Here is a 26866-nt window from a genome sequence, read left to right as displayed (position 1 = left end):
CAAAGGGGCGGGGTTGCGCCGGCGGAGCCCGCTGCGGCCCTTCCCGCGGGCCCCCGGGGGGGGGGCGGGGGGCGGAGGGGGCGGGGCTGCGGGCCGTACCATCTTCCACCATGGGGGAGATAGAGCGCGGCCTTCCCTTTGGTCACACGCTCAGAAGCGGGCAGGTGGGCGCCGCCGTTCCCCTGGCCCCCTGCGGCAGGTCCCTCACGTCCCTCCTTTTCGCATCCTCTGGGCTCAGGGCGTGGGCTGGCTCCGGCAGGGCAGACCCCGGGGCTGCGCGCCCCCCGGCGTGGGAGCGGCAGGCGCAGGGGGCGGAGTCCGTGGAGGTCGGCTGTGTCCTTGCGGCGCGGCCCGGGCCGTGAGTCTGTGTACGCCGGGCGGTCGGCGCGGCCGGTCAACTCTGCGGCGTCGGCTACTGGGCGGTCTCACCATGTTGTCCCGGGCAGCGCGCAGGTGAGGCGCCCGGGCCGTATGGCGCAGCGGGGACGGGTCGCGGCCCGGAGGGCGAAGGGGCGCGGGCGGCCGCCTCCACCGGCCCCGCTCCCTGCGTGCCCGCGCCGCTGCGGCGCGTCCCGGGCGTCTTCGGGGCCTCGGCGTCCTGGGGACGCAGCGGGCGGCCCTGCCTCAGGGCAGGTGTCAGCTGAGCGCGTCCCGGGGCTGCCGCGGCGCGGGGCCGCCGCGTTGGTTTAAAGCTAAAGGGAATGTGGAGGGCGAGCGAGCAGGCGGTAGAAAGGCCCAGATGGCGCTGGGTCTGCGTGGACGCGTGAGCGAATCGGTCTGCGTCTGCTCTCTTTGCAGCACGCGCCGGACGGTGGTGCCGGCGCTGGGGTCGCTGGCTTCCAGACAGAAGCACAGCCTCCCCGACTTGCCGTACGATTATGGCGCCCTGGAGCCTCACATCAACGCCCAGATCATGCAGCTGCACCACAGCAAGCACCACGCGACCTACGTGAACAACCTGAATGCCATCGAGGAGAAGTACCTGGAGGCGCTGCAGAAGGGTAGGTCCCAGGCTGCCTGCCGGTGAGAAACCGCAGGGAAAGGGGGCAGCGAGGCGCGGCGCCGGGAACCGGTCCCTGCCGTTCAGGAGAGCGGCTCCGCGTGTTCTGCGATTGACGTGGGGTCAGAATTCACAAGGAAGGCAGTCATTTTGTGGGAAACTGAGACAGGCCTGTGTGTATCTACTAATACTTAGAATTCAGTATTATGCTGTAATATGGACGTACACTTTTTTTTTCCCCCCGAAAGAGCTTAGTTGACAAAACCAGTAAGTAGTGTGCGAACTTTGTGGCTGGGGGCGTGTGTGTACGAGAATCTGTGTTTTAATGTCTCTCTACAAAGTCGTATTACACTTTTCAGCCTACTAATCAGTGGCTTGCGCGAGAAAGATAATTGACGGTATGTATTGCTTAATAAGCTGCCCAGTTAAAAGATGTATTTTCTCCAAGTTTATTGACTTTAGGTCCTCTGAAATTTGAGTAAATTTCAGACCGTGACATCTTGTTGACGGGGGTTGGGGGGGCATCTAGTGGGAAAATGTAGTATTTCAGCCTGATCGAGTGAGGTAATTGGCTAAACAAAAACAAGAGGAAGTTGCCACATTCGGGAGGATTTGGAACGGGAACCATGAGTATGGGGAAAAATTTTGGTGATTTGTACGGGAAAGGGGTTTTAGAAAATAACAAATTCGGGGAAGATGTGGTAATGATGACAGGGTGGGGAATATCCCAGTTGTGAAATTATTTCCTGCATGATAACACCTGACAACTTGAACTTTTCTCTTCAGTATTTTAAAAAACAACTTAATTTCAGTCCTTCTCTTGTGCAATCACACCTTTACTTGTTTTCATGAAAGTTACTGAAAACAAAAAAAAGCTGTACATTATGTTGTATTATGTTGACTAAAGATTAGTAAGTACCTACCAAGTTTCCTTTTATTTAAAAAATTATATATTTTCAAGACTGTTGAAGAATTAAATTTTCATGTTTGAAAATTTGGGGCAAAAGTATTAAGTGACATAAACATCATCAATCTCATTACAAGTAGGTAAATAAATACTTTTCAAACAAAAGTATTTCACTTGTACTTAACAGGAAAAAAATTGAATTGAAACCAAGGAAAATGTTGAACTTAAGGATAGTATTTTTAAAAGATTGTAAAGCCCCCCACATTTCTGTTTATTACTACTATTTTTTATTTTTTTAAAGATTTTATTTGTTTATTTGACAGAGACAGGGGGAGCACAAGTAGGCAGAGCGGCAGGCAGAGGGAGAAGCAGGCTCTCTGCGGACCAGGGAGCCCGACGCAGGCTTGATCCCAGCACTCTGGGATCACGACCTGAGCCGTACTCAGACACTTAACCAACTGAGCCACCCAGAAGCCCCAGTTACTACTATTTTTTTTTTAAGCTCTGTACCCAATGTGGGGCTTGAACTCACAACCCCACGATTGAGTCGTATGCTGTACCAACTGAGCCAGCCAGGCACCCCCCAAATTTATATTAAAGTTTATTTATTCAGTTTATTTATTTGAGAGAGAGAGAGAGAGCACAAGCAGGGAGGAGAGGCAGAGGGAGAGGGAGAAGCAGACCTCCTGCCAGCAGGGAGCCCGCCAAGCAGCTTGATCCCAGGACCCTGGGATCTCCGCCCGAGCTGAAGGCAGACGCTTAACCAACTGAGCCACCCAGGCGCCCCTATATTAAAATTTAAAAATGATGAAGTGGCTCAGTCGGTTAAGTGTCTGCTTTTGGCTTGGGTCATGATCCCAGGGTCCTGGGATCTAGTCCTGCATCGGGCTCCTTGTCAGTGGGGACCCTGCTTCTCCCTCTGCCTGCCACCCCCCCTGCTTGTGCGCATGCTCTCTCTCTCTCTCTGACAAATACATAAAATCTTTTTTTTTTTTTTAAAGATTTTATTTATTTATTCCTGAGAGACGGAGGGGGAGAGAGAGAGAGAGAGAAGCAGAGGGAGAAGCAGGCTCCCAAGGAGCAGGGAGCCCGATGCGGGACTCGATCCCAGGACCCTGGGATCATGACCTGAGCCGAAGGCAGACGCCCAACCATCTGAGCCACCCAGGCGCCCTAAAATCTTTTTTTTAAGATTTTATTTATTCATTGGACAGACAGCAAGAGAGGGAACACAGCAGGGGGAGTGGGAGAGGGAGAAGCAGGCTTCCCACCAAGCAGGGAGCCCGATAGAGGCTTCCCTCCCAGGTGCCCCTAAATAAATAAAATCTTAAAAAAAAAGATGAAGAAAACTTTAAGAGATTGAGATTATTAAGCTGGTTTTCAATAGCATGTTTCTTTCCCATTAGAAAAATTTAGTTAACTGTTGATTTATTAAAAAACAACATAAAACCTATATTTATTTTTAGGGTGATTTTCCTAGAATAATTTCTAAGAGGGACATTGATCTATAACAAAATTATATTGTGAACATAATAACAACAAGAAGTTGGCATCTTAAAACAACTCTCCAAGATGATCTGTGTATTCTGAGATCACTTGGCCCTTTCCTCCTCTCCGAGGTATGCCCTAAGAACAGATTAGAGAACTTTTTCTATTATGTATACTCCCTAAGCACAGAGCTCTCAGTGGTTCTTTGTGTGTTCCACTTTGTCTCTTAGTATCTTGTGAATAATAAGCACTTGGGACTTAATTGAACAAGGGAATTGCCATTTTCCGTAATAGTTAATCTTAGCTTCTTAAAGGTATGGAAAAGAGTATTTTGCCTACTTATTTAGCAAGGTAGAAAAAAAGTCTTCCAATGTGACTTTTCTTTTTTAAGTATAGATATTAGAGAATTAGTTGTTTTTTTTCCATAAAAACTACATTTAATGTATTCAGTTATCTAGTCAATCAAACACTTATTGAGTGCCTGGTATGTAGGAGGCAATACATCGGGCCCCTGGTATATGTGCTGCCGAAGCGAGCACGATATATCGGGCCCCTGGGACACAGCAGTGCACAGAAGTCCTTGTTATTATCGGAGCTTTTGTTCTAGTGGGGAGACAGGTGGACAAGTAAATATGTAGTAGTATGCCAGGGCTGTAAGTCCTATCAAGAAAAACAAGTTGGGGAAGTGATGAAAATTGCCCATTTTATATTATGGTTTGAGAAGGCTTCACTGATGAGATTGCCATGTCCCTGGAGACATGAAGGAGAAATGTGGGACTGAGCCACGAGGCTACCTTCAGCAAGAGTATTCCATTCCAGTCCAGGCAACAGCTAGGGTTAGGAACAGTTAGGGTTAGGAAACCCTAAACTGGGAGCAGGCTGAGCTTCTCTTAGAAGTGCAAGGAGGCCACTGTGGCTGGAGCTGGGCCAGCCAGTGAGGAAATGCACACGGTCAGATGACCTGCATCTTTGAAGCCGGTTGTAGGGACTTGGGGTTCACTCTGAGTGAGAGGAGCCCAAAGGAGGGCTTTGACTAGAGGAGTGCCACGATCAGTGTGGGGTGCAGAGGAGCCCTCTGGCCAGTGTTGAGAACAGACTGTAGGGGGCACGTGTGGAAGCAGGAGACCAGTGTGGGACATGGTGGCACAGATGCAGGTAGGTGATGCTGCTCGTCTGCACCAGAAGCAGGAGGAGGGGACTGGATTCTGGATCTTTTTAATGGTAGAGCTGGCTTTGCCAGTGGGTATGTTGGTGGGTTGAACGTGGTGTGAGGGGAAAGGAGTAAGAAATGACCAAGTCCTCAAAAATGTCCTGAGAAAGCAGCTGGGCTGGGGAAGGCCATTGGAGGGTGTTTGGGATTGGAAATTCGGAGTTGAGTTTTGAATATGCTGAATATTTTGTTCATGTAACATTGAACTATTTCCCAATTGAATAGTTGTCTATCTAGAAAGTGAGAGCTGAAAATCTACCATTTTTTTTTTAAACTTTTATTTATTTTTAGTTATCTCTACCCCCACTGTGGGGCTTGAACTCACCACCTTGAGACCGAGAGTTCTGTGCTCTACTGACTGAGCCAACCAGGCGCCCCTGAAAATTTACCATGTAGTACTGTTTATGGAACCACACATATCCGCATTTCACTGTTTTCTGTCTTTGTTCTCATTGTTGCTGAAATCTTTTTCTTTTTCTTTTCTTTTCTTTTATTTGACACAGAGAGATAGAGGGCACAAGCAGGGGGAGTGGCAGGCCGAGGGAGAGGGAGAAGCAGGCTCTCCGCTGAGCAGGGAGCCCGATGCGGGGCTCGATCCCAGGGTCCTGGGATCATGACCTGAGCCGAAGGCAGATGCTTAACTGACTGAGCCACGCAGGCGCCCCTGCTGAAATCTTTTTTTTTTTTTTAAAGATTTTATTTATTTATTTGACAGAGAGACACAGTGAGAGAGGGAACACAAGCAGGGGGAGCGGGAGAGGGAGAATCAGGCTTCCCGTGGAGCAGGGAGCCCAGTGTGGGGCTTGATCCCAGGACCCTGGGATCATGACCTGAGCCAAAGGCAGACGCTTAATGACTGAGCCACCCAGGTGCCCCTGAAATCTTTAATATCCAAGAAAACTTTGAGTTCTTTGAAGCTCAGGAAAGAATTTTCTGCATGCTTTGCACCCCCTGCTGGGACACTCATTGAGTTGTTCAAAACGTTATTAATTGAACTGAAAATCCACTGGGACAAATAATCTTTTAAGATAATCTTTTGTTGTTGTTGTTGTTCGAAATTGTGGAATTTTAGGACCGATAGGGATGTTATAGATAAGCTAGTCCAGTTATCTGATGTTTTACAAAGAAAATGGTATATAGATTGTTTGCAAAGTAAGAATTTTAAAAAGTATGTTTGCCTCTTTACAGGTGACATTACAGCTCAGGTAGCTCTTCAGCCTGGGCTCAAGTTCAATGGCGGAGGCCATATAAATCATTCCATCTTCTGGACAAACCTGAGCCCTAAGGGTGGTGGAGAACCCAAAGGTTGGTAGATACTGGTATAGTCTTAGCTACATTTTGTGCACAATAGGAATGACGGTTGCTTTTCTTATGTTAATTCTGAGATATCATAGTGACGTATTTTTCATAGCAAGGAGTACAACAAAGTTGTAACTTTGAAAGGGACATGTGTAGGAATGGAGTACATTCAGGGAGTTACATCATCAGCTTTTATACACATACAGTGTCAGATACGATGTCAACTTCTGGTTGAAATGTACTGTACTTTACATTAGAACAAGACTGGTAAACAGTTTTTAGGAAAGTTGAGCAGCCTGGGGGTGGGTAAGATACTTAATCATTCTGTATCTACTTTCTTCATTTGTATGATACAGGGACAGTAATAGAGTTATTTTGAAAATTAAATAAGTTATCAAACATAAAATGCTTAGAATAGTGCCTTTTGCTATTATTTTCCTGCTCTTCCTAACTGATAAAAAGTTAGTTGTCCCAGAAAATTAGGTTTTCCAGGACACCTGGAGGGTAAATGAGGGGACTGCAGAGCTCATGGTCTTGTTCACTCTGGCTGGTTTACTTGACTTCCTGTGTCTCTCGTGGAGGCCCAGAGGACTTTAATTACCCTCCCCATCCCAGGGAAGGTATGGGGCACAAGTAGAACTCTCCCTGTCTCTGGGCTTCTGGCATGTACCTTAAGTTTCTGTGGGTTTATTTGTTTGTTTTCAGTTGTTTTGTAGAAGGCATCTTAGGCACTTGTAATAAGCAATTTCATTTGGAAGTAAAGATGAATGGGAAAAAAAAAGATGAATGGGAGAGTAAATTTGAGAAGCTGGGCATTTCTTTTTATGAGTTAGGTCTACAGACGGTGACTTAATACTTCTGAGGTTTTGGGATTTAGTAGAATGTCAGATGTGCCCATTTTTAGCCAACAGGTCTTGGTTCTCTGACACTTTGGGTTATCTGTACCACTTTATTATTTGTGCTTATAATAGATAATTACTATCTATTATAGTAGATAATCAGAGAAGTGATATTTTGGCCTACTTGACTTGGTTGATGTACTCAATCTAGAATTATATGTTACATTGCTACAGAATAAAAGGACTGTAGCTCTTACAGTGTACCCTTTGTTCAATAATAAAAGACAAAAATCACTCTTTTTAAAATTACATAATTGTGATAGGAAAGATCTAGGCTGCCTTGGGGAAGAACCAAATAACAACCATAAAATTTTATTCCCAAATTGTGACAGAATAGGTAGGGTAGAAGTCAAAGTAAAATTTTCTGTTGAAGGGAAACAAGAAAGCTAACGGAAAATATCATTTCTTTTCTGATGGAAATAGCACAGTGAGGGAAGAAATCCCTCTAACATGGTTCAGTAACAAACCTGTGAATTACAATTGTGAGACCTTATGATGCTAGTGTCAAGGCAGGAGTAACGTGGTGCCGTCTGGGCTCACTGGCTTATGTTATGTCTTCCGATGTCTAGTTGTATCTTGTGCCTTATGACAGGCATATTTTAAAATATGTAATAAAATTGTTTATTGTTACAGTCTGTTCACTTATGCATGTTGTTGGATTTTTTTTAAAATAGGGGAATTGCTGGAAGCCATCAAACGTGATTTTGGTTCCTTCGACAAATTTAAGGAGAAGTTGACTACTGTATCCGTTGGCGTCCAAGGCTCAGGTTGGGGTTGGCTTGGTTTCAGTAAGGAACAGGGACGCTTACAGATTGCTGCTTGTTTTAACCAGGATCCCCTGCAAGGAACAACAGGTTAGGTTTGAAAATTGTTTCACATTCATTAGTGGGCGATGGTTCACTGTAAAGCATTTACCTTGAAATAAGGAACAAGAGCAGTGATTAAACCTATCATGAGCATGTCCTAATGTGAGTAGATCTTAACAGCTGATAATACCCTGAGTCTTCTGTAAGCAAAAATGCTTTAAAAGCCCTTGATGTTTTGCAAAATTAGCACATGTAATTTTACAGATACATTAACAAAACATGTTTTGAACATAAACCCTGCTTCATTTGACAGAGAATGCGTATCAGCTTACATAATTACATGCGCTGAAATTAGATAAACACCACGCAGGAGGAGAAGACCTGGAAGCCGAGTCTGACCTCAGGCCTTGGACTCTCAGCCCTTTCGCTGAGGACCTGTGGTCAGAATGGCACTGGAGCTCAGATTTCCAGACTTCTGCCTTTTTGGGGGGTTTTGGTTTTGGTATAGGAAAATATTTGGCTTAGAAGCTCCAGGCTGGGGTCACCAAGTCCTTTTCCATGTTGAGCCAGATTGAATCAGAATGTCTTTAGGAAATAGTCAGAAGGCATCCAGCAGTGGGACCTGCGGTGACGTCTTAACGTCAATTATCAGTGGTTCTCAGCCACATTTTCTGCCTCAACACATGCCCGCAGACTTGCTTATGTGCCTCATTTCCCTGGATATGTTCAGATTTAGCCAGGCTCTAAATGGCTCTTTTGGGAAAGTGAGATGCTGGAGAATATTCAGAGAGTTGGGTCTACCTTTGAAGGTGCCTTACAGACAAGGCTGTGATTTCCAGGTGAACCCTGGCCACACCTGCTTCTCTTCTACTTGAGGAAAGCCCACTGGAATGAAAATCCGTGAAAGTCACGGCAGTTTACAGAGGGAAAAAAATCATTTATAAACTTTGTTACCTTAATTATTCATAATACATGATTAGTGACATACCTCCCCACTGCTCAAGACCTACTGGTTGGTACTTGTTTTTCTAAAGGAGAGCTTGTCATTTTAGTTTGAGAGTTTTTGAAAATGAGTGTTGTGTAAGTAATTCCTTCTTTACACTATTTAATTTCTGAGGACAGTGTCTCTCTTTCTTTGGTCCTGTTAAGTTTTCCTTGTTAACTTATTCTTTCTGTTAGTGTCTCATAAATGCTCTGTATTTTCTGAGACTAACATTATTAGCCTTGGGAGCAGAGCGGGTTCTCCTAAAACTCCCCTGACTGCTTCAGAAGGTCCTCAGCCACCCCCACAAACATGGTACCTTACTGATCACCCGAGAATTGGCTCATGGAGAGCTTTGTTGGTATTTCAAGAACAGCTCTTAAAATACCGTACTTAATTTTCCAAACTCTATTTTAAATTTTTTACTCTTTAGCGCATTTTCTTCCAAAGAGCAAAGCTTAAAAACATTTTTATAGGATGTTTATTCTTAGGCGAATTTCCTACTTGTAAAAGAAACTGAAAAATGGATGGGAACGTTGTGAAGGGTAATTTTGTATGCAAAGGATAAAGCTTCAGTGGAGAAGATGCAGTCACGTTTTAGATTGAAATTCATAGTTTTTCTTTCTTTCCTCCCCTCTCTCCAATAGGTCTTATTCCACTACTGGGGATCGATGTGTGGGAGCATGCTTATTACCTTCAGTATAAAAATGTCAGACCGGATTACCTAAAAGCTATTTGGAATGTTATCAACTGGGAGAATGTAACGGAGAGATACATGGCTTGCAAAAAGTAAAACGTGATCATTACATTGAGCAAAATAAGCTTTTCACAACTATTTTTGTAGTAGTGCAGAGTACCATGGTCCTCCAGTGAGCTGCGCTATTGTAGCATTTCTAGCTTGTTCAAGCATTTGATGAACATGACTTAATGCTCTGAATTTCTTGTTTTCAAATTTTGTTATTGGGCAACTGAAAATAGTAAGTGCTTTGTATGATTTAGTCTTTTGATTGAGCATGATCTTCCGAGAGCTGAAACAGCCAGCAGGTTATAATTGCCATCATAAAACCATTGAAAAGATCTCACCCCTGTCCCCTTAGGGCCTCTGGGGAAGCCTTTTGCCCCTTATTGCACTTGTAGAAAACCTGGTCCTTTGCCCAGTTGTTTAATGATAAAAGATTAAATTTGTTTCCCAAGGGAAGTGTTCAGTTTTTCTATTGAAAATTGCTCTTTTTGTAAGTAATCTTCTGTCTAGTAGTACTTGTGGTAGATACCACCCATGGGCCTTTAAGTATTTTTCGTCACATGTTCCACAGGGTTAACACCATTTTGTCTTTTAAAAAATATCACTTGATTGCCAATTGAGAATTTCTCTATTATGAAAAGGAAATAGTCGTGCATTTGAATTTTTCTGTTGGGAGAAATAAAAAGACTTTTATGTGAAAGTTTGTCATCAAACAAAGAAGTATGTGTTAGGTACCTGCTCAAAGCAGACAAATCTGGGCCTTGTTGATAAAATGAATGTTGGGAATGAGGCCACAGACTGTTCTGGCCAGGCGCTTGCCCCACGTTTCCACCCTGTTCACAGGCACCCCTCTGCAGAGCGGCAGCCTGGGTCGGGTGCTGTCTTCCCAGAGCGGCAGGTGGTTGGTTTCTGGATGTGGGCAGCGGCGTGTCCCTGCCCAGGAACATTGCTTTTCAAGACATGTTTTTGAGTTATTCCATCATATTTGATCTTCTTTTCTTTTAAAAAAATGCACGGTCACTATAGAGCTTTATGTTGTATAGTTCTTTAAATAAAGGAAAACAATACCCATAATCCAGTGACACAGCCTGTCAAATTGTGTTCCTGTTTTGTGCCTGCAGGTGCGACTGTTTAAATGTAGCAGGGAGCCTTTTGTAATTTGGCTTGACATTGTCATGTCATTTTCCTTATTTTTGGTGGCTGGATAATTTATCAATTGGACACTTCCTAATTTATTTTACAGTTCTGTACTGAATATTTCATTGGTTACTAATTGTTATTTATTCAAATAATCCTGTGGTGAGCAACACACGTAGATTTTACCTTCTTTGGGAATACTTTTTCTATAGAGGTTTTTTTCTTAAGCCTGTTTAGTAACTGGGTGTTTTCCCAAGTTAGTATATTATTTTTTCCCCAAGTTTATTCTGTTTTTTTTTTTTGCATGGAAAAATGGAACAACTTAACAGTTTCAGTATTGAAGACTGAAGTTTAAAAAAATTAAATTTAAGGCACTTTTCTTTTAGAATTCAGTTAGAAAGTATTTAGGCTTTCTGAATTGTCAGCAGCGTTGATGAGAGTAGTGGTAACTGTGTGTGCTTGTGGATTGAAGACACTTTGTGGAGACTAGGCTTGCCATCCTTCATCTAGCACAGTGAAGTGACTTTCATGGAGTGCAAATGAGAGTCCTGTGCTTACCGCTTACGTATACGCACATATACACACACACGTGTGTACGCAAGGCAGTGAACTCTTTAAATGGACCATTTAGAGAAATAGAACCTTTTTGAAAGATGGCATTTTGAATACAAGTAGTCTAGCCAGATCCTGGTTTGTACTGAACTAGCAGGTATGCAGAGATTACTGATTAATATAAGACTTTTTGAGTTTTATTAAGCTTTAAGTTTTCAAAAAAATTCAATGTTGAAATTTCTATGGCGCTCTATTTTTGCTCTGATTTTATGTTGTGGGAACAAGGGAAAGCACACTGTTCTTCCCTAAGGGTTTTGTTTTTTCCTCCCGTCAGATAGATTTTAAGAGACTAAGGTAATTTACAGATAAAGCTTTTAATCATCCAGCAGCAAATGAGACTTCAAGATTTTGTTTAGCTGTTTCTCATAATAGAAAAGAAATAGAAAAGGTAAAAGCCATTTCTTCTGAAATGAACCAAGCATTCATTGTTCATCCAAGAGGGATTTTTGTGACCACTCAGCAGTGCCTGCTCTAGTCTTAAATGTGCTTTGAACACCATCACGTGATTAATGCTGCAAGAAAACAGGGCATGAGACAAATACTGTCTGAAGTAGAATCTGCTGCTTGAACTGTTGTGTAATAATTAAACTTTGATGTTGAGAAATGACAAGTTTTATTGCACACCTCAAATTCATGATCTTAAAATGAGATTTGAGTTTTTTGGTGACTACCTTTAAAAAAGGAACATCAAGACGATAAAATTAAGATTGATATCCCAACATCAATTGATATTGAGTATTGTGAGTCATCTAAAACTAGATCTAAATACAAATTTTATTTCCTGTTTTAATTTAAGCAGGGGAGCTACTGTTTCGGAAAGCCGTTAGGTAAATCTTTTATAAATCACTGTTTCTCATTTTCAGTCATACCTAATGATTGGGCAAGCTGATGTCCTGTCTCCTAAGGTACACGTCAAACCTGGGATGCATTAAAAATCCTATAAGGTCCTGGATAGTTTTCATTTAATTATTCATTAGAGAAACATTTATTTTCCTATTGTGTGAAGTTTTTTGATTGTTAATAAAAGAATGTCAACTATCAGAAGAGGTCTGCGTTATGCATGTGTGTCAAAACAGTAATCTTGTAATGCTTTTATCATTTTTAATGCTTTTCTGTGGGACAGGGATAATAAATGATAGGTAGTTGAAATTTTACTCTTAAAACTCAGAAGGCATATGAAGTCTATTCATATCTGTAGTAACCTCTGATAATGTAATAGCATGGTATTTTATATACTAAATTATAAAGTTAGAACATCTTCGAACACTACCCAGACAGAATATTGCCTTGGGGCGCCTGGGATGTTTTGTCGTTTGGGCGTCCGACTCTTGGTTTCAGCTCAGGTCATGATCTCAGGATCGTGCGGTTGAACGTCCCATGTCAGACTCCGAGCTCAGTGGGGATCCTGCTTGAGGTCCTCCCTCTCCTCCCTTTGCATCTCCCCACTCTCTGTTTCAAATAAATGAATAAAATCTTAAAAAAAAAATACTGCCTTAACCATATACAGCACATCTTGTGATAAAAAGCTGTTTACTTTTTTCTTTCCCATACAGTTCTGGGCAGGTGATATTTTATCCACTCATACTGGGAATTACGAGCTCACCTCATGCATCTTTCCCTGGACTATTTGTATAACAGCCTGGAAGGGGGCGTAAGGTGCACCTGTTTGGTGAGGTCCTGCTGCCTGCTACCCCGTGTGTGCTTGTAGTGGTAATGGGTCCTGTTCTCAAGACTCTTCTGGAACACCTTAAGAAAAATAAGACCTCTCAATTTAGATTGTGAAAGGAAAAGAGAATGAGTGCTTTCGAGTCCCTGCTTTCTGCTAGTCATTTACTGTCCCGTTGCTGCATTCAGTTGTCTGAACACAGGCCATTCTGTGTTTGTCTCGGCCCCCACTGAAACAGGAGCTCTAGGAAGGCCCAGGACAGGAGATTCTTGCTCATTGGGTCTTTGGTACTGAGCACATCATTTTGGCCCATATTAAAATTTTTTATTAAATGATGTGATTTAATGCCGTCTTCATTGTAAATACCTGTATTTGCAAGGCTCAGTTCAATTACCAAGTTCACCTGCCAAAACCCACATGGATTTTTTTTTTTTAAAGATTTTATTTATTTATTCATGAGAGACAGAGGGAGAGAGAGAGAGAGAAGCAGAGGGAGAAGCAGGCTCCCAAGGAGCAGGGAGCCCGATGCGGGGCTCGATCCCAGGACCCTGGGACCATGACCTGAGCCGAAGGCAGACGCTTAACCATCTGAGCCACCCAGGCGCCCAACCCACATGGATGTTTGATGGCAGAACTGCTGTGACTGAAGGCCTTACGCCTGCTCCTCTCCCTGCTGCTGGCCTTTGCGCGCAGCACAGGAAGAACAGAGAATTTCATGGCAGGGCTGGAAGCCAGCCCTGGGGCTTTCACTCAGCACCCGTGTGACACGGTCAGCACGCCTGTTTTCACATCCTATCCCTTTGATGTAGAATGTTAGATTTGGAGAGAGCATCTTAGGTGCCAACTCCCAACATTTTATGGATTTATCTGTGTACTGGCTAAATTTGTGGTGGATAAGTGAATACCGATTACACGAAATGCTTATGTCACAAAGGGCATCCGTCCAGCTTACGTCCTTTGAACAAGGGTTCTGCAACAATGGAAGTCTTGCTGGTGTTGCTCGTAGCGGCTACATCTCTCACTGGGGCTCAAGAAGGATGCCAGGAGGAAGAACAACCAAGTCTTTCAGGTTCTCATCCCCAGCCACATTGAAGTGATATCAAAAGGCGTGGTTCAGTTGGCTAAGCTGTCTGCTGGGTACCAACTCATATTAAATTGCACCGAGACTGAATTGGGACTTTATTCCTTTTATCTCCCCTGGCCTGGAGCAATCGTGTGATTATCATTGATTTGGAGTATGTTATTTCTTTATTGCCTTATTAAGAGACATTATCTTGTATGCCATTGACTTGTGAAATTTTCAGTGAGCTCCTGTTAAATTTCTGGCAAAGATTAAAAAAAAAAAGGAGAGACCTGGGGGAAATAACCCTGATGGAAAGTAAGATGCCCAGGACTGTATAATGAGCCCTGACACCTACCAGATTTTGAGACTACTACAGGTTAGACATTACACTTTTTTATTGAAAAAAAGAAAGTGGCTTATAATAATACCTCGTGTTTTTTCATGGAGAGTAGCATAGCCCAGATGGTGGAGCCTGGCTGCCTGAGTTTACAGCCCAGGTATATCCCTGTTTTTGCGGGTTGCTGTACCAAGAAGCCCTACGTGAGTGAATAAGCTATAGATGTTTATTTCTATTTCCTATAAAGCTCCCAGTGCTTCCCCTAGTCAATCGCTTATTCTGTAATGATTCACATACCCAGGCTTCTACTGCGCCCCACCATCTTTAGTATGTGGTGTCCAGGGTTCCTGTACTTGGCATCAAGCTGGCAGAGGTGGAGAGCATGGGGACTTGCTTGTGGGGAGCTTGTACGGTCTAGCACATGTCACTTCCGCTCATATTTCATTGGCTAGAATTTAAACCCATACCAAACTGTAAGGGATACTGGTGTGGTCTTGTCTGCAGGTTACCAGTCTCGGTCAGTGTTCCATTCTTGCTGTTAGAACACCAATCCTCAAAGTCCCAACTCCAAGTGATATACAGTCCTATCCATTAGATTTGTTTGTGGCCCCTCATGGCCTGGGGACCTATGAACCAAAAAGTCAAGGTGTCTGCCCAACCTTCCCATCCCAACCCAATGTAAGTGGAAGTGCATGGACAGATAATGGCAATACAAAGTCCTGTTCAGAAAAGAGGGAGGAAATAACTCAGCACTCACTGGTCCATGGCAGGCATCATGAAGGGTGAGAGCAGTTCCCTGATTAGACCATGGTTCTGCTCCCTGTACTACGTTCTCCTGACCCTGGCTCCATCCCCTGGAGGTTCTAATTTGTGCATCCTCCACGGTTCATTTGGAGTAGGTGATGGGCAGTTCCCTCTAGTGGGAGGATGCATAGCTTTCATGGCCTGGTTTCTGCAGTGCAAGTTTGGTCTGAAAATTAGTTTAAAACTCAAACAGTGGAAGACTTTTTAGTCTGACTCTATTGTTTTCCATGGCAATATGATTCCCTTAAAAAGTTGGTGGGTTTCTAAGCAAATTGTGCTGCCAGTTCATGTGTTAGCATCCACTTCTAAAATTTTTTACTAGACACACCTCTCAAGGATGATTTACATCCTTGCTTGTTCACCCCATCCATGTAATAGCAGCTACCTTGAGTCAGTTAAAATGATAGGCTCACATGGGAAGCCCACATCCTTCATCTTTGCTTTGGGTTGAGTCTGGAGCCTTTGTTGCTCAGAGTCTTTTTCAGTCTTACATCTTTTACTGTTTGGGGTTTAGAAATATCTTCCCCAGACTTTGGAGTCCCAAATTTCTGAACTATATCCCCTTTCATTTCTTCCTTCCTTCCTTCTTCCTCCCTTCCTTCCTTTTTCCTTCTTCCTTTCCCTTTTTTTCTTTCTTTCTTTCTTTCTTTCTTTCTTTCTTTCTTTCTTTCTTTCTTTCTTTCTTTCTTTCTTTCTTTCTTTCTTTCTTTCTTTCTTTCTCTCTCTCTCTCTCTCTCTCTCTCTCTCTCTCTTTCTCTCTCTCTCTCTCTCTCTCTTTCTTTCTTTCTTTCTTTCTTTCTTTCTTTTTCTTTCTTTCAAGATTTTATTTATTTATTTGGCAGAGAGAGAGAGCACAAGCAGGGGGAGTGGCAGGCAGAGGGAGAAGCAGGTGCCCCGCTGAGCAAGGAGCCTGATGTGGGACTCGATCCCAGGACTCTTGAGATCATGACCTGAGCTGAAGGCAGACGATTAACTGACTGAGACACCCAGGCACCCTTCCCCTTTCATTTCTGCTTGCAGACAGACCAGTTCTTTCCTGAACACACCAGCAATACCTCTTGAAAGGGGAAGGTAAGAGCCAACATGCAGTATCAGTTTGGTTCTTCCCAAACACTTGCAGAGCTACCATGGCCTTGCCCTTCATGCTACTACAGGAACTAGCTTTACTGCGTGGCTTGCCACTGTGTGACATCACCTTCCATCTCTTCAGCTTCTCACTCCAATTTGTTCATCACCCACTAACCCAGTGTCACCTGCTTTATGTCCCCCCACCCCGGGACCCCGGGGCAGTACCCACTTGTAGGTCCTAATTTTTTACTTAATTTAGGTAACAAATTCTTGCTTTGACAACAAACCCTAAATATATAATGGCTCAAGGACAATAGACTTTTTTACTCACGCAAAGTCTACAGTGAAGTTTTCTGGTTTGCAGGGGCTTTCCTCCAACTGGAGGTTCCAAGATCCAGGCTCTTTAGGTCTTACTGCTTTGCCGTCTCAGTTAAGTGTCATGGAAGGTAGCTCTTGTCATCGTCATTGAGCCGGTGGTGTCAACAAGCATGAGGATGGCAGGTATGAAGTTTTATGGGCTAGGTCTGGAGATGGTGCATATGCTTTTGCTCCTGTTTCATGGGCGGCCACACCGTACCTCCCCGGGAGGCAGGCTGGGACATGTAGTTTAGTTCTGCTCCCATGCCCAGGTTTATTTGACCTTTCTGTTTCTCAGTGTCCTCAGCTGGTGATAATGGGATGTTGTGAGTTTCAGATGCCTTAATACATGTGAGAGGCTTAGAACAGTGTCTGGTGTGTAATATGCACCAAGAAGTGCAGTTGTAATACAGCTAAACGTGGCTTCCCAATTTTCACATGGTCTGACTTAGCCACTCTCCAGCAAAGGCACGGAGCACACAGAATCAGGGACTGACACAGACATCCCTGGCCCGGCTCAACAGCCAGTTCTGGGAACCTCTGACTGCTTTAGTGTTCATTCCACAGCACTGCATGATATTCTGAAAGAATGCCTTTTATTTATACCTTATAGGTCAGGGGAACAAAACTGCTTCATTTAGGAAAAAACTCTAATCTCCTGATTTAATAAAGTAATTCTGCTGATGTGTTTGATTTACTTTTCTGTATGCATGTTTCAAATGTTACTTTCACTTCCTCCCCCATACCAAAGTATGTAATTGTTTACAAAGCCCTTTTTAAAAAAAAAAAAAGATTTTATTTATTTATTTGAGAGAGAGAGAGTGTGTGTGTGTATGAGTGGGGGCAGGGGCAGAGGGAGAGGGAGAAGCAGACTCCCCGCTGAGGGTGGAGCCCGACTCGGGGCTCAATCCCAGGACCCTGAGATCATGACCTGAGCTGAAGTCAGATGACAAAGCCTTTTTTTCTAAAGAAAGTATTTTTATTTGGTTAAGCCTTTCTGTGAGAAGGCCTGGAATAAGCCAAAAGTGAATATACTGTCCCTTCAAAGAGAGCCAATGGGAAAGGGTGAATGGCTTTAATCCCTCTCTCCCTTCCTCCCTCCCTTCCTTTCTTTTCTTTCTTTCTTAGACTTAGCCATCAAATAGTTAAGGGGTAAAATCCTTTACATAGCCTTGTAAGCAAATTGACATTTTTTTGGGGGGGGGTGTTGAGAGTGAGATGTTTTTCAGAAAAAAGGATATTTTGGGGCAAGTTCTGGCCTAAATTCATCATTTTAATTTTTTTATTTTTAATTCCAGAATGGTTCACATACAATGTTATATTAACTTCAGGTGTATAAGACAATGACTCAGCAATTCTCTACATTGCTCAGTGCTCGTCAGGATAAATGTGCTCTTAATCCCCTTCACATATTTCACCCAGCCCTCACCCCACTCCCATCTGGTCACCATCACTGCGTTCTCTAGAGTTCAGAGTTTGTTTCTCGGTTTGTCTCTCCCTTTTTTTTCCTTTGTTCATTTGTTTTGTTTCTTAAACTCCACATATGAGTGAAACCATATGGTATTTGTCTTTCTCTGACCGACTTATTTCACTTAGTATTATACTGTCTAGTTCCATCCATGTTGCTGCAAATGGCAAGATTTCATTCTTTTTTAAGGCTGAGTAATACTCCATTGTGTGTGTGTGTGTGTGTGTGTGTGTGTGTGTGTGTGTACCTCATCTTTTTTTTTTTTTTAAGTAGGCTCTATGCTGGGTGGGGGCTTGAATTCACCCAGGACTTGAACTCATGACCCTAAGATTAAGACCTGAGCTGAGATCAAGAGTTGGACGCTCAACTCTTGAGCCACCCAGGTACCCTTACCTCATCTTCTTTATCTGTTCATCTATTGATGGACACTTGAATGGCTTCCACAATTTGGCTATTGTAAATAATGCTGCAATAAACATAGGGTTCATATACATTTTTAAATTAGTGTTTTTGTTTTCTTTGGGTAAATACCCACTAGTGGAATTACTGGAAAATACAGTGATTCAATCTTTAATTTTTTGAGGAAACTCCATACTGTTTTCCACAGTGGCTGCACCAGTTTACATATGTCATTTGCAAATACCTTCTCCCATTCAGTTGGTTGCCTTTCAGTTTTGTTGACTGTTTCCTTCACTGTACAGAACTTTTTATTTTAACGAAGTCCCAATACTTTGTTTTTGCTTTTGTTTCCCTTGCCTCAGGAGACATATCTAGAAAGATATTGCTATGACTAATGTCAAAGAAATTATTGCCTCTGCTCTCTTCTAGGATTTTTATGGTATCAGGTCTCACATTTAGGTCTTTAATCCATTTTGAGTTTATTTTTGTGTATAGTGTAAGAAAGTGGTCCAGTTTCATTCTTTTGCATTTGGCTGTCCAGTTTTTCCAACACCATTTGTTGAAGAGACTGTCTTTTTCCCATTGTATATTCTTGACTCCTTGGTCAAAGATTAATTGACCATGTCATTGTGGTTTTATTTCTGGGCTTTCTATTCTGTTCTGTTGATCTATGTGTCTATTTTTGTGTCAGTACCATACTGTTTTGATTACTACAGCTTTGTAGTATATCTTGAAATGTGGGATTGTGATACCTCCTTTTGTTCTTTTTCAAGATTGCTTTGGCTATTCGGGGTCTTTTGTAGTTCCATACAAATTTTAGGGTTACTTGTCCTAGTTCTGTGAAAAATGCTGTTGGTATTTTGATAGGGATTTTTTTGGGTAGTATGGACATTTTAACAACGTTTGTTCTCCCAGTCTATGAACATGGAATATCTTTCCATTGTTTGTGTTGTCTTCAATCTCTTTCATTAATTTTTTAAAGATTTATTTATTTAATTTAGAGAGAGAGAGAGTGGTGGGGAGGGGCAGAGGGAGAGGGAGAGACAGATCTCAAGCAGACTCCCTGCTGAGCATGGAGCCCAACTTGGGACTTGATCTCATGACCCTGAGATCATGACCTGATCCGAAATCAAGAGTTGGATGCTTAACTGACTGAGCCATTCAGGCGCCCCACATTAATGTTTTATTGTTTTAAGAATAGAAGTCTTTCATCTCCTTAGTTTATTCCTAGGTATTTAATTATTTTTGGTGCAATTGTAAATGGAATCTTTTTCTTAATTTCTCTTTCTGCTACTTCATATTAGTGTATAGGAATGCAATTAATTTCTGTACATTGATTTTGTATCCTGTGACCTTGCTGAATTCATTTATCAGTTCTAGTAGTTTTTTAGTGGAGTCTCTCAGGTTTTCTATATATAGTATCATGCCATCTGTGGATAGTGAAAGTTTTACTTTCTCCTTATGAATTTGGATGCCTTTTATTTCTTTTTCTTGTCTGATTGCTGCAGCTTAGGACTGATTTCCAGTACTATGTTGAATAAAAATGGCAAGACTGGACACTTGTCTTGTTCTTGACCTTAGGGGAAAAGCTCTCAGTTTCTCACCATTGAGTATGATATTAGCTGTGGGTTTTTCATATAGAACCTTTATTATGTTGAGGTATTTTCCCTCTAAACCTACTTTGTTGAGGGTTTTTATCATGAATGGATGTTGTACTTTGTCAAATGCTTTTTCTGCATCTATTGAAATGATCATATAGTTTTTATCCTTTCTCTTGTTGATGTGATATATCATGTTGATTGATTTGTGAATATTGAACCACCCTTGCATCCCAGGAATAAATCCCACTTGATCATGGTGAGTGATTTTTTAAAATGTATTACTGGATTCAGTTTGCTAATATTTTGTGGAGGATTTGTGCATCTATGTTCATCAGAGATTTGGCCTATAGTTCTCTTTTACTGTAGTGTCTTTATCTGGTTTTGGGTATGAGGGTAATGCTGACCTCATAGGCTGAATTTGGAAGCTTTTCTTCCTTTTCTGCTTTTTGGAATAGTTTTAGAAGAATAGGTATTAACTCTTCTTTAAATGTTTGATAGAATTCACCTGTGATCTATCTGGTTCTGGACTTTTTTTTGGTGGGAGTTTTTTTTTTTTTTAAAGATTTTATTTATTTGACAGAGAGAGACACAGTGAGAGAGGGAACACAAGCAGGGGGAGTGGGAGAGGGAGAAGCAGGCTTCCCACGGAGCAGGGAGCCTGATGCGGGGCTCGATCCCAGGACCCTGGGACCATGACCTGAGCCGAAGGCAGATGCTTAACGACTGAGCTACCCAGGCGCCCCTGGTGGGAGTTTTTGATTACTGATTCAATTTCATTGCTGTAATTGATCTGTTCAAATTTTCTATTTCTTCCTGATTCAGTTTTGGGAAGTTATGTGTTTCTAGGAATTTATCCATTTCTTCTAGGTTGTCCATTTTGTTGGCATATGATTTTTCATAATACTCTCATAATTCTTTGTACTTCTGTGGTGTTGGCTGTTGTTTCTCTTCTTTCATTTCTGATTTTTGTTCAGAGTTCTTTCTCTCTCTCTTTATTGATGAGTCTGGCTAAAGTTTTATCAATTTTGTTGATATTTTCAAAGAACCAGCTCCTGGTTTCATTGATCTGTTCTTTTTTTTTTTTTTTAAGTTTCTATTTCACTTATTTTTTGCCTCTAATTCTTTATTATTTCCTTCCTTCTATTGGTTTTGGGTTTTGTTTGTTCTTCTTTTTCTAGGTCCTTGAGATGTAAGGTTAGGTTGTTTATTTGAATTTTTTTTCTTCTTGAGGGAGGCCTGTATTGCTACAAATTTTCCTCTTAGTACAGCTTTTGCTGCATCTCAAAGATTTTGGACCATTGTGTTTTCATTCTCATTTGTCTCCATGTATTTTTGGATTTCCTCTTTGATTTCTTGGTTGACCCATTCATTGTTTAGTACCATGTTATTTAGTCTCCATGTACTTGTACGGTTTCCAGATTTTTTTCTTGTGGTTGATTTCTAGTTTCATAGCACTGTGGTTGGAAAAGATGCATGGCAGGACTTCAATCTTTTTGAATTTGTTGAGACTTGTTTTGTGGCCTAACATGTGATCCATTCTGGAGAATGTTCCACATGGATTTGAAAAGAATGTATATTCTGCTGTTTTAGGATGGAATGTTCTGAATATATCTGTTAGATCTATCTGGTCCAATATGTCATTCAATCTACTCTTTCCTTGTTGATTTTATGTTTGGATGATCTATCCATTGACGTAAGTGGGGTATTGTGGTATTACTATCGATTACTTCCTTTATGTTTGTTATTATCTGCTTTTGTATTTGGGTGCTCCTGTGTTGGGTGCATAAATATTTACAATTGTTATATCTTCTTGATGGATTGTTCCTTTATCATTATGTAGTGTCCTTCTTTGTCTCTTGTTACAGTCTTTGTTTTAAAATCTATTTTGGGGTCGCTTGGGTAGCTCTGTCAGTTAAGTGTCTGATCTTGGTTTTGGCTCAGGTCATCATCTCAGGCTCCTTAGATTGAGCCCTGCATCAGGCTTTCTGCTCAGCGGGGAGTCTGCTTCTCTCCTTCTCCTTCTACCCCTCTCCCCCTGCTTGTGCTCTCTCTCATACATACATAAATAAATAAATAAATCTTTTTTGTTAAAGAAAATCTATTCTGTCCAACATAAATATTGCTACACCAGCTTTCTTTTCACTTCCATTTGCATGATAAATGCTTTTCCCTCCCTTGACTTTTTTTTTTTTAAAGATTTTTAAAAATTTATTTGAGAAAGAGAGAGAGAACATGAGCAGGGGGAGGGTATTGAGAGGGACAAAGAGACCCCACACTGAGTGTGGAGCCCAACATGGGGCTCGATCTGAGATCGTGAACCCTGAGATCATGACCTGAGCCAAAATCAAGAGTCAGCTACTTAATCTATTGAGCCACCCAGGACCCCTCCATCCCTTCACTTTTAATAGGCATGTCTTTAGGATCGAAATGAGACTCTTTAGGCAGCATATAGATTGGGTGTTTTATCCTGTTTTATCCCTTCCATCACCCTATGTCTTTTGATTGGAGCATTTAGTACACTGATATTCAAAGTAATTCCTGATACTTACTGCCATTTTGTTAGTTGTTTTGGTTGTTTTTGTAGTTCTTCTCTGTTCCTTTCTTCTCTTGCTATCTTCTTTCATGGTTTATTGGCTTTCTTTCTTTCTTTTTTTTTTTGCATATATATTACTGGTTTTTGATTTGTGGTTACCATTAGGTTTATATATAACATCGTATGCAGAAGGAGTCTATATTAAGTTGATGATTGCTGAAGTTTGAACCCCATCTTTACTCCTCCATGTTTTAGATGTATAGTATTATACTTTACATTATTTTATTCTGTGAATCCCTGACTGATTTTTATAGATATACTTAATTTTATTGCTTTTGTCCTTCCAACTTTTCTTCCTCCTACTTATAGTCTTTCCTTTCTACTTAAAGAGACCCCTTTGACATTTCTTGTAGGGCTGGTTTGGTGGTGATGAATTTTTTTAACTTTCATTTGTCTGGGAAACTATCTCTCTTATTCTGAAGGATAGCCTTGGTGGATAGAGTATTCTTGGCTGTTGGTTTTTCCCATTCAAAACTTTGAATATAGCATGCCACTCTCTTCTGGCCCGGCAAAGTTTCTGCTGAAAAATCAGCTGATAGACTTATGGGGTTTCCCTTGTATCTAACTGTTTTAGTTTCTCTTGCTGCCTTTTTTTTTTTTTTTTAAGATTTCATTTATTCATTTGACAGAGAGAGACACAGTGAGAGAGGGAACACAGTCAGCGGGAGTGGGAGAGGGAGAAACAGGCTTCCCACCGAGCAAGGAGCCCAATGCGGGGTTCAATCCCAGTACCCTGGGATCATGACCTGAGCCAAAGGCAGACGTCTAATGACTAAGCCACCCAGGCGCCTTGCTGCTTTTAAAATTCTCTCTTTATCACTACTTTTTGCCATTTAAATTACTATGTGTCTTGGTGTGGACCTCCTAAGGTTGATTTTGTTGGAGGCTCTCCATGACTCCTGGGATCTGGATTTCTGTTTCCTTCTTCAGATTCAGGAAGTTTTCAGCTATTATTTCTTCAAATAAATTTTCTGCCCCCTTTTGTCTCCTCTCTCCTCTGGGACCCCCTACAATGCAAATGTTATTACACTTGATGATGTCACTGAGTTCCTTAAGTCTATTTTTATTTATTATTATTTTTTTTTCTTTCCTATTCAGCTTGATTGCTTTCCATTTCTCTGTCCTCCAGGTCACTGATCTGTTCTTTGGCTTCCTCTAGTCTACTATTTATTCCACCTAGTGTATTTTCAATTTCAGTTATTGAGTTGTTCATCTCTGATTCATTCTTTTTTATGTTTTCTATCTCTTTGTTAAGGGTCTCACTGAGGTCCTCCACTGTTTTCTCAAGTCCAGGGAGTATCTTTATGACCATTACTTGAAATTCTCTATCAGGCACATTACTTATCTCCATTTTGCTTAGGTCTCTTGCTGTGATTTTATCCTGTTCTTTCATTAGGACAAATTCCTCTGTCTCATTTTGTCTAATTCTGTGTCTGTTTATATGTGTTGGGAAAGTTAACTTCATCTCCTGCTCTGGAAAGTAGTGACCTTATGAAGAAGAGGTCCTGTAGTGGCCTGCAGTGTAATGCCCTCTCTTCATCAGAACCTGGCACTTCAGGGGTGTCTCCTATAAGTGATGTGTGTACCCTGCTGTTGTGGCTGATCCGCTTTTGCCTTCAGTCTGTCATGTTCAATGGCTCTCTGCCTGTTGTGGGCAGTGTTTGGTCCCTGTGGTGTTAGTTGACTGGTCTGGGGCCGAGTAGGGCTTGAATTGAGTCAGACTGGGGGTTTACCAGAGATGCAGTAGCACCAAACTGCAGGGTACTTTCCCTGTGTTGTCCCCAGAGAAGCTTTCACTGGTGGGCAGAGCCTGCAGTCAGATCAGATGTCTGTCCCCAGCCCACTGCTGGGCCCTAATGACTGCTTCTGTATGGTGACTGCAGGTGGTTAAGAAGTGAGTAAGCCTTCCTAATCTTCTCGTGTCCCTTTCCTGGCTTGCTGGGCACGAATGCTACTATATTGGAAGCCACTTGTTGAAGATGGCTCAGACACAGAAGAGAAAAAAATCTGTGTCCTTGAATTGTTGCTTCAGAGAGAGCTGTGTGACCAAGAATACCCAGATTATGAGAGCAAGAACTAGTGTCTTAATGTGGAAAGGCAAATGTTGTGATTCCTTTATTACAGCAACTAACACTAATAACCCAGGGTTCTTCCCCTTCTGCCTGATATAGTATCCTGTTATTCTTTGGGGAACAACTTCTTTTTACTCCATCATGGCTTGGTAAGTCTGTCTATTCCTGTGCTCTGTCCCCCTCTCTCCCCAGTTTGGCCCGCTAGGTGGGTGTATGAACCAGTCTCATCAAGTTCTCCATTTTTGGATGCATAATCAGTTCAGGAATGGTTTCATGACTCAAACTGTATCAATAAGAATCTTTCTAAGCCTCAGCATCTGGGCAGTGGGAAAAGTAGTTTTCCTCTTCTTTGGACTCCTGTTTGGGAGAGCCTACAAAATGGTGGCATCTTGTCCTCTGCAGTGGAACAGAATTAAGACAGTGAGCAAGGCAGGAAGAGCTGAAGCATGGAGACAGAGGCAGAGCTCCATTATCACTGTTGGGTCTTTGAAGCTAGTGGTCCCTAAAGACAGTGCCTGGGTTCACTGCTTCTGTGAGCTGAAAATTCATTGAAATTATTGTATGTAACTTTTGTTTCATTACTTATTCTGCCTTGGCAAGTTGAGCAGTATCATTGTCGCAAGCCAACACACTGCCTGGTCAGTTCTGGCTCCATTCTTCTCTCCAGGCTCATGGTACACAGTCCCTGCTCGCTTGCTCGCAGCTCCATGAGAGCCACCAAGGAGAGCTCAGGGTTCTGCCCACGCCCCAGTCTGCTCATTTCTGAGTCCTTCCCACCTCTGATATCTTGAATCCAGAACTTCAGTTGCTCTCAATCTTCTCTCTCTCTCATTGTCTAGTTTATCAGCAAGTCTTGTCTTTCTTCTTCCTTCTCATTTCTCTACTTTCTCACCTGCATTTTCTCCAAGACTCTCCCTAGTGGATTCTCAGCTTCCACTCTTGCATCCCTGTAACTTATTCCCATGTAGCGACTAGAATAATCCCAGAAGTGCACATTATTCTGCTGAAAACTGCAATGTCCTTCCTTTGCTTTTCCAAAATTCTTCCTGTGACCTTCAAGTCTTTGCATGGTCTGGCTCTTCCCTGGTTTTCAACCTTACCTCTCATCCCTCTCTTGCCAATCCCTTGACTTGGGGTCTTGGACTTACCATTTCCCAGATCCCTCTCAGTTCTTCTGGGCCCTTGGGCCTTTGCACCTGCTGTTCCCACCAGAGGGAAGTTATTCCTTTCTTTCCCAACATGGCTATACTTTCTCAGAGAGGCCTCCAACCATCCTATTTAAATGTATTTCCTTCCCAGGAGGGTCTGTGATTGTCTATTTATTCTTTTACTTGTTTGTTACTTGCCTCTCTGCTTTAGAACCTAAGCTTAAAGGAGGCAGGGGTCTTGTGTGCTAATCATAGCTGAATCTCTGGGCCCCGTGCCTAGCACATAGTTGGTGCTCCATAAAAAACTCTTCTCTTCATGTGACTGTCCTTGAGAGGGTCCTCAGAAGGCAGTTTGAAACCCCTCAGACTAGAAATTCTCTATGGTCCTTGTTGGTTTGTCTTCCTCCTGAACTAAGTGCAAATTGAATATAATATTTTTTTAAAGATTTTATTTATTTGAGAGAGAGAATGAGAGAGAGAGAGAGAGCACATGAGAGAGGGGAGGGGCAGAGGGAGATGCAGACTCCCTGCTGAGCAGGGAGCCCGATGCGGGACTCGATCCTGGGACTCCAGGATCATGACCTGAGCTGAAGGCAGTCGCTTAACCAACTGAGCCATCCAGGCACCCGAATATAATATTTTGATTAATATTCACTTAGGTTGGAGTGATATTTTGTCTTATTTATATGTACTTTTATTTATTTATTTATTTTAAATGGAAATATAGTTGACATATAACATTATATTAGTTTTAGCTGTACAACATCATGGCTTGACAATTACATGCATTATGAAGTGCTCACCATGATAGTGTAGTTGCCATCTGTCAATATAAGATTTCTTGCATATTTTCTGATTACAGAGGTAGGAAATAGAAGAAATCCATGCTTAAGTTTTGTTTTAATAGAGTACTTGTAAGGGGTTCCTTTTAACTCCTCAAAGGTTAAAGTTGAACCCAGACACGTGAATTTGTGGTGCTTTCAGTGCTAGAAGGATGTGGGTGACTGTATCCTTTATTCTCTTTACTTTGGCTATATTCAGCTGTCATTATGGTTTTGGTGAAATAGAGATAGAATTAAAAAAAAATAGATTTTGTGTTTTATTTTATTTTATTTTATTTTATTTTTATTTTTTTAAATAGGCTCCATGCTCAGCATTGAGCCCAACACGGGGCTTGCACTCATGACCCCGAGATCAAGACCTGAGCT

At 42.0% G+C, this 26866-nt stretch overlaps 1 protein-coding gene across 1 annotated transcript; it reads left to right on the top strand.

The window, feature by feature from the left end:
- Positions 1–301: 301 nt before the first annotated feature.
- Positions 302–12126, top strand: SOD2 (superoxide dismutase 2). The gene is made up of 5 exons (XM_025866417.2): positions 302–453; positions 799–1001; positions 5794–5910; positions 7478–7657; positions 9239–12126. Exons 1-5 carry the CDS (start codon positions 431–433, stop codon positions 9382–9384), a joined length of 669 nt encoding a protein of 222 aa, XP_025722202.1. The 5' UTR covers positions 302–430; the 3' UTR covers positions 9385–12126.
- The last annotated feature ends 14740 nt before the right edge of the window (positions 12127–26866 follow it).

The sequence above is a fragment of the Callorhinus ursinus genome, unplaced genomic scaffold (assembly GCF_003265705.2).
Source record: "Callorhinus ursinus isolate GAN/ISIS: 27379988/994484 unplaced genomic scaffold, GSC_fseal_2.0 scaffold6, whole genome shotgun sequence".
Lineage (NCBI taxonomy): Eukaryota > Metazoa > Chordata > Mammalia > Carnivora > Otariidae > Callorhinus > Callorhinus ursinus.
The sequence above is the reverse complement of the archived record's forward strand: the minus strand, read 5'-3'. Positions and strand labels throughout refer to the sequence as shown.

Coding starts and splice junctions, on each gene's coding strand:
- SOD2 (XM_025866417.2), top strand. CDS start 431: ATGTTGTCCCGGGCAGCGCGCAG. Junction 454..798: donor TTGTCCCGGGCAGCGCGCAG/GTGAGGCGCCCG, acceptor CTCTCTTTGCAG/CACGCGCCGGACGGTGGTGC. Junction 5,911..7,477: donor GGGTGGTGGAGAACCCAAAG/GTTGGTAGATAC, acceptor TTTTTAAAATAG/GGGAATTGCTGGAAGCCATC.